General features: G+C 34.5%; 2 protein-coding genes and 2 pseudogenes across 3 annotated transcripts; 3 read left to right on the top strand and 1 right to left on the bottom strand.

Moving 5' to 3' along the window:
• Positions 1–787: 787 nt before the first annotated feature.
• On the top strand, positions 788–1,730 carry LOC125809618 (uncharacterized; annotated as a pseudogene).
• Positions 1,731–3,510: 1,780 nt separating this feature from the next.
• Positions 3,511–4,320, top strand: LOC125809748 (uncharacterized; annotated as a pseudogene).
• Positions 4,321–7,326: 3,006 nt separating this feature from the next.
• Positions 7,327–8,213, top strand: LOC125809685 (gibberellin-regulated protein 6-like). Its single transcript, XM_049489279.1, has 3 exons — positions 7,327–7,600; positions 7,683–7,716; positions 7,891–8,213. Exons 1-3 carry the CDS (start codon positions 7,505–7,507, stop codon positions 8,070–8,072), a joined length of 312 nt encoding a protein of 103 aa, XP_049345236.1. The 5' UTR covers positions 7,327–7,504; the 3' UTR covers positions 8,073–8,213.
• Positions 8,214–9,321: 1,108 nt separating this feature from the next.
• Positions 9,322–15,006, bottom strand: LOC125809724 (uncharacterized). Of its 2 annotated transcripts, none has more exons than XM_049489319.1 (8): positions 14,875–15,006; positions 13,648–13,940; positions 13,186–13,257; positions 12,658–12,725; positions 12,142–12,295; positions 11,167–11,250; positions 10,966–11,055; positions 9,322–9,934 (listed from the first exon to the last, which is right to left on the bottom strand). In XM_049489319.1, exons 2-8 carry the CDS (start codon positions 13,918–13,920, stop codon positions 9,776–9,778), a joined length of 900 nt encoding a protein of 299 aa, XP_049345276.1. In that variant the 5' UTR covers positions 13,921–13,940; positions 14,875–15,006; the 3' UTR covers positions 9,322–9,775. The 2 variants fall into 2 exon arrangements, with proteins under 2 accessions (XP_049345276.1, XP_049345277.1); XM_049489320.1 differs by having other exon boundaries at positions 9,322–9,931.
• Between the last annotated feature and the right edge of the window lie 241 nt (positions 15,007–15,247).

Below are 15,247 nucleotides of genomic sequence, written 5' to 3'. Positions count from 1 at the left end.
GAAATTGTATTTATTATATTCAAAGGGTGATATAGTAAAATTATCCTTCTATTTATAGTTTCTTAAACGATGTGTCAAGTCAATAGTGGACAACTACTGTTGGATAGGAGTAATAAATATAATGTCTTAAAAAATGTAATAGTGAATGACTATATATTATAATTAATAATAAGGGTAAATTAGGAATAAAGTGTAAAATTATAATTGATTTCATAAAGTGAACAACTATTGTTGAACCTTCTAAAATAGTATAGTGGACAACTATTTAAGAAGCAATAAATATTAGGGGTAATATTTCTATATTATTCTTTGACTTTATTAAATTTAATATTTTGAAAATGTGTTAGATGATAAATAATATTCAATATCAAAGATAAAATTGACACAAAAAGTAAATTATCTCTTGATTTTTAAAATTTGACAAGTATCATTGAATAACTATTTTTAATATAGTAAACAACTATTATTGAACGGAAGAAGTATTATTTTTTAAAAGGCGTGCATGGCAGGAAGTGGAAAAATAAAAGCCAAAGGAAAATACTTAGAAAAGTGCCATTTCTTTGGTCGAAATTTGACACTTAATTGGAACATTCAATGGCAACTCCTTGGATTCTCCGTTTTATTGAGATTAGTGAGAAGAATCTTGATTAATTAGTGTAGCGTTATTTGATGATGACTGTTAGACTACTCTGTCATCCATATGATGATGAATAAACTGAATCTATTTAAGCATAATTAATTAAGTCCTCATCCATACACAAGTATTTCTGCAAGAACAAAACATATCATGACTACTTGTAATTCTAAATTGAGTTTGAAGCTTTTGATTGACTCCAAGGCTAAAAGAGTCGTATTTGCAGAGGCTGAAAAGGATTGTGTTGATTTTCTATTTCACATTCTCTCATTGCCATTGAGCACTGTAATTAATTAGGCTTCTCAAGACTAAAGCCTAACCTCTACGAAAGCGTAGAAAATCTGAACGTCACTTATATTCAGTCTAACCAAGACAAGAACATACTTTTAAAACCCAAATCTCCAGTTGGGATCTTTTCTAGCACTTAATGACGTTCGGGCACAAAAAACATCTTATATATGTGCTAGTGCTTATGTTTGTGGTTCCACCACTTCTACTTATGTTACAGATGACCCTAATTGTCGGAACCGTATGTCAAGAAAGTTGACGTATCTTGCTCCACAGGGAGTGAAGGAGCCTGTGGGTACTACAGGCACTGGTTTTGTAAAGGAGACCGTGAAATACATGGTGATGGATGATTTGGTTGTGAAACCTCTTTCCATCGTATCTAGGCATTACCGGTCTTAACAAGTACTTTAATGCCAAGGATGTTGGCTCCCTGCAGGAGAAAGTAGTAAATTTAGGAATGGCAGAGGTATTCAAGTAAATTATATACTATGCATTCGTTCCAATTTCTGAAAAACTTCCACATAAATTATTACAAAAGAATTGCATATTGCTTATTCTTAATTTTCTCTTACATATGTTTGGTACTGAGAACTTTTGTTAACTCTTATGATCGTGCAGGCGCTGAAGGCATCGTTTGAATCAAAAACAGTTCTGACTAGTGTTTTCATGAGCAGTGCAAAGTGTAGAGCTAGCGGAGAATTATATGCTATTAGACATGAGGGAATTGGATGTTTCAGTTTATGTAATTGTCCTTTTAATTATTAGTGGTTTACTTTTGTTTGTAGATTCAGACAAGCATTGCTTATAAATCTTACTACTAGTTAATCTGGTTTAAGATTCTTTTTCATTATGTTGTCTGCTTAGATTCATCTGTTAATACTCCGTATTTACTTACCAGTATCTCTGAGTTTGACATCTCAAACCATTTATATAAATCATGTCTTAAGTCTATTATTGGATTTAGATATTCTTCAGTCATCCCCTATGTTATAACTGTAGTGTTTCTTTTCACGCCATCTTATCAAATATAAAGATTCTTCAACCATCTTAGTGTTATCCTTTTGCTTTGGTTCGACTGTCGCCCTAAGGTTAGGATCCGTTGTGTGTTGGGAAAACAACTTGTCTGTTATCCATATTTTGGTAACCAATGTAAATTATCATTAACAAACGAAAAACAAATACACCTAAAGAATACTCAATATCCTAATCACCCTCTAAGGAGGGTATTAAAAGAGTTAAGCCTCCTATAATAGAACTCTAGTTACACTAATCTATGCAACAACCAACAATATTTATTTGCCTTTCTAGACTGTTTATCTACCTCAAGTCTATCTACAAATTCACGGCCGTATCTGTATTTACAATGAGCCTTTAAACAATTTCCAGTTACTTGCTCTCCAAACCTGGTATATCATTGCCCCGTACAATTTAGCAATAAGTTCCTTGTGAAAGTGTTGCCAATTCTTCCTTATGAGTCTATTTAGGATATTTTTGACAGTTCCAATTGGATAAGTGTCCCAGACCATTGTTTCATTTCAGTTTGAACTCTCACTATCCATTCACAAGTAGAGAACATGTGAATATGTGTCTCCTCCACTGGTTTATCACACAAACAACATGTGTCATCTTCCACTGAAATATTTAATCTATTGAGTCTCTCTTTGGTTAGTAATCTATCTTGTATAGCTAACCGCAATATGAATCAATGCTTAAGCAAATCTAGTCCAGATCAAGTCAGACACTCTAAGTTTAACATGTTGCCTGAATAGTGTATTGAAACTGTGTGAGTGAGTACTTTCCCTCGAGATTGAGCAAGTAAGCTAGAGTACATAATTTTTTATTAATTTATTTATACCCTTCACTAGGGGTGTACATGATTGGGTTGGTTCAAGTTTTTCAAATATCAAACCAAACTGTTGGATTTTTAAATTTATAAATCAAACCAAATTAATAAAACTCGGGTTTTTCGGATTTTCGGGTTTTTTTGGGTTTTTCCAGTAAAGTATTAATACAAACATATATTTTACTTGTACTTCAAATATTTCTTTAGTCGTATCAAAATACAATTATCTAAGGTGTTTCTTAAGAAAATAACACAAAATATGATATGATTAATGACACTAAAATATCCAAAATAAAATAAAATAATGAAATCGCGTAAAACAAATATTACAAATTAACAAGTCATAATAAAAATGATCATAATTTGAAAGTACAAAATCATGCTAAAATAAGTTTAATAAGTATTAGTTACATGAGAATTGCCTAAATCATTAACGATTCACTTTCAGGTTAGATGTGGACAGTAAAGAGAACCTTCTATCGTGACTCCTTGAGTTCTCAACCGGTTGAGGTTTTTAAAATTTAGATACAGTGTACATTGAATTATTCATTGTAACTTTTTGAATTCTCCATTTTATTATGAGATTAATGAAAAGGATATTCTTGAACAACGTACTGGTTTACTAGCTGAATTAATTTGATGACTGTTAGTTTACTATGACGATGAAGCAATTTTGATTATAAAAGCGCCAAAGTACACGTGACAATTTCATAATCCACTCCTAACTATCATCCAATTAGGCATAATGACGACTTCCGAGACCAAATTGAGCATGAAGCTTTTGATTGACACCAAGGCTTAAAAAGTACTATTTGCAGAGGCTGAAAAGAATTGTGTTGATTTCTTGTTTCTTATTCTCTCATTGCCAGTGGCTACAGTCATTAAGCTTCTTAAGAAGAAAGGGATGAATTATGGATGCTTGCCTAAACTCTATGATAGTGTCGAAAAATTGAACGACACCTATATTCAGTCGAAGGATATCCTTTTGAAACCTAAGTCATCAGTAATTGGGATGTCTTCCATTCCTTTTCTATCGATTGATGACGTTCCAACGACACATAAGACCTTTTATTCCTGCTCCAGCAGTAATCACTACAATCACTTAACTGTTTCTGATGACCCTAGTGCAAAATGTACAAGTTGTCAATGTCCTATGTCAAGACGTTTGATATATGTTGCTCCACCGATAGCGAATGGAGCTGTGGCATCAACAAGTGGTTTTGTGAAGGATGTTGTGACATACATGGTGATGGATGACTTGGTGATTAAGCTTATGTCCACTATTTCAAGCATTACTCTTCTCAACAAGTTCAATGTCAAGGATGTTGGTGTACTTCAAGAGGAAGTTGTTAATTTTGGAATGGAAGAGGTAATTCAATTGATTATTGCTATTTTTTTATTTCTCTATTTGCTTTTATTTGGGTCAATTTTTTTGTTGACCAACTCAATAACTTCTTATCATATATTGCAGGCGCTGAAGTTGCTGAAGGCATCCTTCGAGTCGAAGACAGTCCTGACTAGTGTTTTCATGAGCCTCATAAAAGTGTCGAAATAGTCACATATGTTATCATGGAATTTCGATGTTTCAGTTTATGGTTTTCTTTTGTGTGTTTTCCCGTTGGAGTTGTGTCTGATTTTTATCTAGCTAAGTTTTTATTTTCCGTTTCTAATTAATCAATCTTATTTTGCACTAGTTTGAGATTGTTAAGTTATGCTCTGTTTCATTTTTGTATTATGGAGTATCTATTCTCAAACATATGTTCATTGTGTTTGACTGTTTTTGTTAATTTCTTCCTTGTACATTTAAAAAGTAATAATGTTTTTCTAAAATAAATTTTCAATTTTGAACTTTTCACGCGACAGGTTTACAACATTAAAGGAAATGATATTTCTGATATATCTCTAATTTAAGGTTATTAGATTCAAAATTCTTTTTTTTAAAAATTTTGAACTCCCTATAATCAAAATCAAAACAGGATAAACAAATTGAAATGGAGAGAGTTGTCTAATCATTTTATTTCCACGTCGAAAACCTGGAGTGCTACACACTCCTTTAGGCATGAGATTAATGAAAAACTGACGAATCAACTTCCAAATGTTGTATTTTTCAACTTTTAACTGTGACCGTTTACTTTTTTTAAAAAACAATTCCTAGAGATTCTTGATTAGTGTACCTTTTGTTACTATGGTCGAAGATGTGAGTGACCTTCTATTGAATTATTAGTCAATGCCAACTCTTTGAATTCTCTATTATTTTTTAGACTAGAGTTACCGTCGTCTACATGAATTCTATGTTGATCAGAAACTGCAACTATTTAAGCATATTACCTTCTCGTCCATCCAGAATACACAACTAAAAAAAACATTGCAAGTAGAGCCAACCAAATTGAGCATGAAACTTCTGATTGACACCAAGGCTGGCAAAGTCCTATTTGCTGAAGCTGAAAAGGATTGTGTTGATTTCCACTTTCACATTCTCTCATTGCCAGTGGGCACTGTCGTTAGTCTTCTTAAGGAAAAAGGAATGAATTGGTGTTTGCATAACCTCTACCAAAGCGTAGAGAATCTGAATGACACTTATATGAAGTCGAACGAAGCCAAAAATATCCTGTACTAACTCCTGCTGCTATTTCGTTACCAATGAATACTTCCTCCGTCCCTATTTACTTGTCCATATTTCCTCTTTTAGATGTCCATATTTCCTCTTTTAGATGTCCCTATTTACTTGTCAATTTTGACAAATCAAGAAAGGACAAAAAAAAAATCCTATTATACCCTCATTTAAACTTCTTGAAAATTTAAACTTCCCCCAACATTGATTAGTTATCTTGGATAAATTTATTTTGGAATCATAATTAATAAGGGCAAAATTGTAACTTCACTATGCTAATCATTGTTGCCTTAATAAGTGTGTCATTTCTAAATTGGACAACTAAATAGGGACAGAGGGAGTATTATGCTTACTGTCCAGAATGTGATGAAGATGTGGTTAGAAGGTCGACAATTAATGTTGCTCCACCGGCAGCTACAAGCACAGGTTTTGTGACGTACATGGTGATGGATGACTTGGTCATTACGCCTATATCCACCATCTCTAGCATTACACTTCTTAACAAGTTTAATGTCGAGGATGTTGCTGTCTTGCACGAGAAAGTAGTTCATTTTGGAATGGAAGAGGTAAACACTTTAATTTCAATTTAATTATATTACACTACCAACGCTTACTGACTAGAGAATTTGTATTATTTTGCAGGCGCTGAAAGCATCTTTCGAGTCGAAAGCAGTTCTGACTAGTCTTTTCATGAGCAGCATACAAGCGGAGAAATAGAGTCATATTAAACATAATTGAAGTTGTTGTTTTAGTTAAACTACTTTTTAATGGTTTCCTTTTGTTTCATGTTCCGGTAGCTTTGATTTTTGAGTTGTAGGTTCAGCTATATTTGAATCTTAGGAGTACTAATTTGTCTGGTTTTGAAATTATTGTTGTTTTGTTCTCTGCTTTTACCCCGTTTTATGGAGTACCTATTTATTCAATCACTTTGGTTTAAAATGTACAGTTTCATTTGGTCGCATGACTTTGTGTTAAATTATGAAATGTTCTGATTGAAGTATGCTGTTGTTTAGATGAACTTATTGCTGCTATAGGTAATATGAAAGATAATGTGAATGCAGGTGGTAGTAAGGAGAAAATCCAGGTTGGAGATGTAGGTAGCATTGGATTCTAATTCAAAAAGTAGTACTCCTCCTTCCGTCCATATTTGATTTCGTACACCTCTTAAATGTACTTCTTTCCATCTATTTGTATTTGTCCAGTATTGATTTGACACACCGTTTATTAAGATTTAGTATATCATAATGGATGAAAGGAGTAGTAGCTAGTCAAAGGAAATTAATGATGGCACATGAGGAGGCAGAGGTATTTCCTCTATTGTGCCGTACTACAACAGGTAAAGCATTGATGTCTGTATTGTTGGGGTCGGTATGCGAAGATTTAAAGAGATTTCAGTTTCACTGTCTCTTTGCCTCAAGTGTGGGTTTCACTCATTTACCGTAACACCACTTGTTTCCCTTTTAATTTTCACATGCAACTGCCTCTTCAGTTGCTCTCATTATCTGAGAATATAAGATAATGGCCTATCCACATTAATATTACATGTATTTGACCGCATTACTTTCAAGAACGACAAATCTCCTTAGATTCATTTTACTAGTTCGTAATGTTATTACGAAAGTAGGATCCGCAACCATAAACCTATACGTGTTATTGTTGGTAAAATGGTAAAGTCTAACCATTTGATATTACAAATGTATACTTCAAATCTAGAATTCATCTCTGTTTAAGAAAGAAGGAAGAGATGTCTAATTTATTTATTGGCCACTTCTTTTAGGTAAATACATTTATGTCCAATGGCAAATTGTGTTTCATCTCTTTTGCATTTATTTGAGGCTCTACCATCATTCTTCAACTACCATTCGCTTCAACTACTAAGCAGTTACAATTTTTCTTTTTATATCCCTTTGCACAACCCCAACACCCAATATTTATGCTTCTACATTTAATGCTCTCAACGGCCAATAGGGAAACTGTAAATCCTGGATTTATTACTAATAAACAATTGTTGCCTTTTTGGCCCTATTTATACTCCAAACCTTTCACTATACTTTGCATCATACACCACATTTACTTCTATACTCACAAAGTATACTTTGCTCTCCCATTTTCACCAAGAAAATCAAGCATGGCCAAGATTGTTTCAATTCTCCTTTTGGCCCTCCTTGCCATCTCCATGCTTGCTAACACTGTTATGGCTGCAAATGGCAAACACCACCATGCTGTAAGTTAACTTTTTCTTAATTATTGAATTTTCACACTTTCTGTAACCATTTGTTATCTAATATTGTGACAAATTATCTCAGAAAAAGTATGGACCAGGGAGCTTGAAGCCCTCGCGTAAGTATTTCTCTTTTATTTCACTCTCCAAAAGTATGAGTATCAAAACATCTAATGTTTATAAGCGGCAGAGAAATGTACTAAATAGCTATAAACATTGGATTTTTAACTCATAAAAATGTTTATGAGAACTTTTAAGTGATGATTGTTTTTTGTTCTTTTGTATTTTACCAGAATGTCTACCACAATGTACGAGGAGGTGTAGCAAGACACAGTACCACAAGCCATGCATGTTCTTCTGCCAAAAATGTTGCAACAAGTGTTTGTGTGTTCCACCTGGTACTTATGGAAACAAGGCTGTTTGTCCTTGTTACAACAACTGGAAGACCAAGGAAGGAGGACCTAAATGCCCTTAAATTACTTTCTATTTTCTTCATCTAATATGTCTACCTTATCTTCTTGTTTTTTTCTCCTATTGCACTTTTATCTAACCCAAGTGGTTATATATGTAATATGACCATATTTCCAGTTTAAATGGAACAAAAATATTACTTGCATTTAATGTTTACACTCTTGCTAGAAAGTTTAATGTTCCTTTGGACCAAAAGTTTGGTGTGGCCAATTATTTTGGTTAATAAGAGATCATATCTGGCCAATTATTTATGGTCTACTGTTCTGTTTTTCTATTTCTACAACAAAATTAGGGTAAATTTCACAAATACCTACTCTAATTGAAAATTAAATATCGTCATGACATATGCAATTGCTGGTTTACCTATGTTTTTCATCTTCTGCTTTTAGAAAAGGGAAAAAGGACATTATACTTTTTACGTATATACCCTCAACCCAAACGAAGGGACACGTGGCATCATCCTAGCATTCATCCGATTTTAATTTATTTACCTAAAAATAAAATTACTCACTCGATGGAGCTCCGACATGTCAATGGAGCTAATGCAAAAAGAGGTGTCACCCCATCGCTAGCCTAACTCGTCAAAAAGACCTAAAAGACACAGAAGAAGAACACCAAATTGTATTTGAAGGCAATGCCACCCTTGATGGATCTCAGTCACGACATCGTTGTCGCATCATGCCACCAAAATGTTAATTGACAATGCAATTCTGTGGGAAATCATCTCAGCAACACTATACGTTAAAAACCTCAATTGAATCACAACAAGGCTCAACGAATTTGGAATTTAGGATTTGATGTTTAAGTTGGGTTTGGAGTTTAATTCGGGTCTTAATTGGATCTTAGAAATGGATAGTTGAGTGAGTAATTTTATTTTTAGGTAAATAAATTAAAATCAGATGAATGCCTAGGATGATGTCATGTGTCCCTCCGTTTGGGTATACACATACCATTTATGATAGTTCGGAGGTATATTTGTCCTTTTTCCCTTTAGAAAAAAGCCAATAAAAAAGAAGCAGCATAACAACCTGACAACCGAGAACATAGAATTTCCCAACAGCCTCCCTTTAGAAAATAACCAAAAAAAGAAAAACAGATTTTCCATCTTTCCTCATTAATCTAGTTATAGGTTCAGATCCTCTCCTCACTACTCTTTTATCATATATTGTCAAACTCTCTATAACAACATCGTTTGTCCAGATGTGTTTTGGCTGCTATGGAGAACATATAATATAACATAACATGAAAATAGGTTGCACAAAGACTTCATTGTTATAGAGAGCGGTTGTTTCCTGCTAAAATCACAGTGACAGAACACAAAGTTGTCCTCTCTTCTGGAGGATTACAGTAGTGCAAACATTACACAAAAATGGAAGCAAAAGGCATGGCAACACTAAGTCACTTGAGAAGAATAAATGATATTAATGACAGTAATCGACTAATGTCATGTGAAGATATGGTATCTACACAACTGAAGCAACGATCTGATAAAGTTGTAACTGACCCTGGAGGCTAAGATTTCCACGCCACCTAGTGGCTGCAATGTTTTGATATGTACAAACATAACAGAATAGGAAATTTGGAGCTTTTGCATCTCTCGATGAAAAGATACAGTGGGTAAATGATTAAAACAAAACGATAAAAAATCTTTCCCCATTATGTAGCTTACCATCTGTACAATTAACTTATGGAAACAGAGAAAGCTGTTTATACTGGTTGTAGATGAGGAGTTGTTGCCCGTCCTGGTGTTGTCAAAGGTTCTGCGGCCGGTGCAGGTCCAGGTGCGACTGTGACATGCAAACCCCTATGCTGCCCGGCCTGCGCCAGGAAAGCAACTTCGGCTGCTGCTAATGCTGCTGCCTCCTGCTTTATAGATGTGAAAAAAGAAAAATCATCAGTATATATTTGACATTTACACACTAACATGTTAAATGAAGTTTATAATTTACACAGTCAACTCACTTAATAGTCTATGAAAATAAAAGATACCTGCATATCATACGGTTGGATTGGTAACTTAGAAAAATATGCAAGTAACCTACCATAACCATTAGTACACTCAAGTGTATTAGTTAAATACACCTTTAGATGTCTCCCGTTATTTTTTTGAAACTTTTAAGTGTCTTATCTTACCTACAAGGCATTTATGTACATGTGAAAAAGGACTCTAATGTTGGTTACACCAAAAATGTATGAAAATAAACAGCACCATGAACAACCAGTGGGCATGATTAACTTCTACACAACTAGAACAGGTGGTGAAAATTCTCAAATGTTGAACCTGCTCTTAATTTCTATAAAAAAAATTAATCATGATAATGAAATGCTCTGATCGTTATTTGATTCAACCAACTTACACCAGTAGTGAAAAATGGAATTCTGAAATCACAGTGGAACCTCAAATCTCACAGATTGAAAATAGTTCTGATGTCTCTCAGGTGCAAGGTGGTCATTGAATAACTTCCACGATGTATACAACCATTGGCCTACTATTATTTTTCATCGTTATCAATATGAAATCTGAAAATGTGATGTTTAATACTTATTGGAAGAAAAATTCAAAAGAAAACAAGTACGCCAATTAAGGGTTTGTATAAGAAACAAGAATTATTGTGTATTTCATTCATGAAAGTTAAGACTATTAAACAGCCAAAGATGGTAATCAAATAGTTGGTTAAACATGGAATAAGCATGAAGATTAGAAGTTTATGAATGTACATAAATATAGCAGCTAGTTAACCATTACCACCAAAAGAAAAGCAGAAAAAACTAAGGGACTTAAACGATAAGAGTGACATATTTGGCATAAACACAAAGTGTCAGTTAAATGTGCAAGAATGAAGACAAATGTCAATACAGTTCTGAAAGTTATATAAAGAAGAGAAAAAGTATCTAACCTGTCTTTGCCTGCGACGCTGCAATATACCAACAGCCCAAGCTATAATGTAACAAGGTAAAAGAAAACCGGCAGCACGGAGCAGGAAAAGCTGTGTCAAGAATCAACTAGATTATTAGTCCCACCCGCTGTCTAGAGTAGATGTGTCATAAACTTATCATAGAAAGTAACAAGTAGACTTAAAACTCACTGTATTACTTACCGTGAAAAAGGTGGAAACATCATCCTCATCCTCATCAGCATCTCCAACGATCAGAGCATGCCTCAGTAACAGAAGGGCCATTAACTGAAGGAAAACAGAGTGCATAATTTAATATGGTGAGCAAACAAAGTGAGAAGATAGAAAAACAAATTTGTCACCAAGATCTACTGTTTTTGGCACATCTAAAAGATTCTTCCCTAATCTTCTTCAAGTTTAACATCCATAAACATGTAGGATACATGCCATGCATACTGTGGAAATCTTTAAATATTTAGGAACGAGATTGACACTCATTTCTGATCCCATTGGACAACCAGAAGAAAAATAGCATAAGAAGCAAGACAAGGTAATAAGAGGAAAGTGAAGAAAAGTATGAACTCTACCAAGAGACCATTGCAATGGCATAATATCATATACTAATACAGATTGCCATTTCAAGGACTTGCTGGAAAATCTTTATTTTTTATTTATTTATTCAAGTATAACCAGAAATATGGTCCTGCCGGGGCTTGAACCCACAACCTTCACAAGCATGAGGGTATAAGTAATGACGGGTGTGGAAGCTTGTTTGTCATCTATACAAAGGGTGGATGAGTTAATATCTATCTTTTTTTAATATAAATAATGTTTTCTCTTACATATCATTACTAAAATATGCCTCCAATGAGATGAAAATCCTCGTTGTATTTTCTCTAAAGATGGAATCGGCCCAAAAATGCAATCTTGATAAAATTCTACTACCAATTCAACTGCACTCTACCATCTCAGAGCATAATGTGAAAATTCATTAATCACACTACCAATGTCACTCCCACCCTCCTCTCTCTCAAGAGACTTTTAATCCATTCATGTACATACCAGCTAGAAGAACAATTTTAATGCATGTCCAACATCACACTAGCCACTACTAAGCAAAAGAAGTTTGCACTGCAATAAAACAAAATGAATTAACTACACAATAATTCAGTTGCTTACAATCAAAGCGGCAGACCGACAAAATGCAGCTCCACTAGCATTTGAATCTGCATATTCATCATAGTCAGCCTCTAGAAGACGGCGTTCAGCAGCAGCCATTGCAAGAAGTCGAGGATCATGAAAGTCGACCTGAGTGCCACCCACTGTCCAACCTCTACATAAGCCACATGGTTGAATTCATCATTGACAGATAAGACAGAAAAGAAGTTTTTCAGCATATAAAGATTACAAAAGGATGTGCTGTTTATGTTTCGAGTGCTACATGACCCCAGAAGCATAGAAACACTGTCTGGATTTTATTGGAAAAAAACTAGAAAACCACTCTTAAAAAGGGGAAAAGAAAGAAGTTGAGGGAAAAATAGCCAGAACAATCACTTACCACAGGCAGAAGTTACTAACGACAAAAACTGGCTCCAAAGTATTGGTTCCATCAGATTATGTTACAAATTTTAAGTAACAAGGACAAATTATGCATCAACAGTGTATATTGGGGAAAACTAAGCTACCCGGACATACCTGATGTCAATGGATGTATCTTCAGATTGAGGAGGCGGGGGCCGAGCAGTATAGCCAGGCTGATAAAGCTGCAGGTTAGACACAAAATTTTCTAAGTTTGGTGAGACTGCCAGCTAGATAGAAATATTTCCGCGTGTAGCTGAACTAAAACTCTGTCAGCAAGCATTCACTGGCATTCCAAATTTGTGACAAGTATCAATGCCCTTTGTTTTTTATTAGTTGTATCAATGTCCTATATTTCTGAAGTAAAAAAATAAATAAACAGCTGAATTGCTGCGTAGGGATAAGTGACACACTCTACCGTCAGGAAAGAGTATTGAGGAGGAAAGTGCGAGCACATAAAGGAAATATGATTGTCTATACTCTCAGCTGGTGGTCTGGTACAGAGTCAATTATGTTATCTCACCTAGACACCTACCCTCACTCTTTTATGGCTCAATTGTCTTACACTGTTTTGGTATGGGGAGAGGCAAAAGGTTAATCATCATACTCAATAAAACAATGTAAATAGAACACACATAGGAGTACCTGATGGCAAATCTCGCAAGTTATATCTCCCTTCTCATCACACCATCGTTGAACACATTTTCTATGAGCATACTGGATTTTGTGACAGTGAAGTAGATGACAAATTAAAAAGAATAGTTAGCATACCAATAAAAGCTCATATAAGTACACAAAATAATTGTTGGACATTGCAACACAGAGATAAATAAGCTGTGACAGTGAAGTACACAAAATAATCGTTGGACATAGTGACAGTGAAGTAGACTAGAATGCTTTCAACTTTGTTGAAGAGGATAGAAAACTCAAATATCAAGCCTCTGTAGAATGTTGAATCATTCAAATCTTAAGATCTTGAGAAAAAATGTATCAGGGATTAGCAAATTTAGGCTTTAGCTGTAAAAAACGTGATTGACATAATTATAAAAGCATAAGCAACTCATTGAACAAGAAGAGAACAAAAATTCACCAACTTCACAAAGATACCTTCAAGCTGCCACTGCAACCACAAGGCATCTCCAAATTTTTCAAGCTATCTTCTTCCTGGCAAATCCGACATTCCACAGTCTGAAGTAATGGCTCTTCTTCATCTCCAGCTCTTGGATATTCATTCTCTTGAGCATCAATACCTGAGGACGTACCAACTGTCTGAGTGACAGATGTGCCTCCGGAGAATTCTGTATGCTCGGGCCGTGGCAGAGAGTGCAATGATTCGGGTGTGATAAGATGGTCAGCACGCAAAACCAAATGTTCTTCCATTACCAGTTCACCAACTTATCCTAAGATCCTCAAACAACGTCAGCCATCTCATATGACAAAAATATAAGAGGAAAAATTCAGACACTCACTAAGCAAAAGAAGATTCTCTAACCATCACATATTTACAGACGACTAGAGATACTGGTTTTAGTGAATTTGGTATACTTTAGTGTTGTATAGTTTTGCTTTACCTTTGTATAGCTTTGCCCTAAGTTAGCAACCTATGTTGCCATCTTAAAAAACGAATCTTGCTACTTACTAAAATGGCCATCACATGTCAAGAGAAAGGAATTTGAAAAGCATAAGATGTACTTCCCTTTAATTTCCTATTAACAAGGTTTATGCTGTTCTCGTTTAGAATCAAAAGTCCAGAATGCCACATTAAACATGCAAAGAAACTGGATCTCCTAGTTTAAATTCGCAAACATACATTCTCACTACTAAAGAACAGCACTCTTGAACAGAAAATTAGAGTTTGAAACCTAACATCAAATTGACCTATAAAATAAGTTCAAAAATTCAACCCAAACTCTGAAGCAAAACGGTTAAACAAACGCATGAAACAACCTTCTGAGTTCCCTCAGTCCCATTTCCTCTCTTTTTTCTAACAGTCAACAATCTTGACAAAATCAAGACCATACATTTCATGATAGAACTTCTAAAAGCTTCAAGCTTTGGGCATAAAAAGGATGAAAAAAACATCGTTTACCTTCAGTTTCAATAAATCGCAAAATTATATAACAAGTCAGAATCCAGCGATTAATTAGCTCACCCAATTATAGAAATCTTCCACCCAAAGCAAAAAGTTTCAATCTTGGACTAGGAACTTAGATTAAAATGTAGATTAATGGTTGGAATTTGAGATAACTGAACTGAATCAACTCACCTAAATGTAAAATCATAGACCCCAAACAAAAAGAGCAAAATTAGGATAAACAACAAATGAAAAGGTACCTGAATATGCAATTCTTGATGGGTTAGTATTGTGAAGGACCAGCTTAGAAGCTAATGAGTATATACGAGTCTTTTTCAGACAAGAAAAGTCGCAGTAACACTTTTTCCTTGTGGGGTTTGCTTAGAAATTTATGATAAAATTGATATATTTATATTCTTCTAGTTTATTGTAGAAGTCTTTTTCTACTCTTCTATATGGCCGAGTAAAGATTAGATAAATATTCCATAGAATTATTCAAAAATGGTAAAAATTGATTGGAATATCACAATTACGTGAATTTAGAAAAATCACAAATCTTCTCTTTTACCCTTGGTCTTGGTAACGTTCGCCCCAAGCCAAAAGAAAATGACGTTTTCCGTATGGGTATAATGG

Source organism: Solanum verrucosum, unplaced genomic scaffold, assembly GCF_900185275.1.
Source record: "Solanum verrucosum unplaced genomic scaffold, falcon-dt-bn FXZP01000121.1, whole genome shotgun sequence".
NCBI lineage: Eukaryota > Viridiplantae > Streptophyta > Magnoliopsida > Solanales > Solanaceae > Solanum > Solanum verrucosum.
The sequence above is the reverse complement of the archived record's forward strand: the minus strand, read 5'-3'. Positions and strand labels throughout refer to the sequence as shown.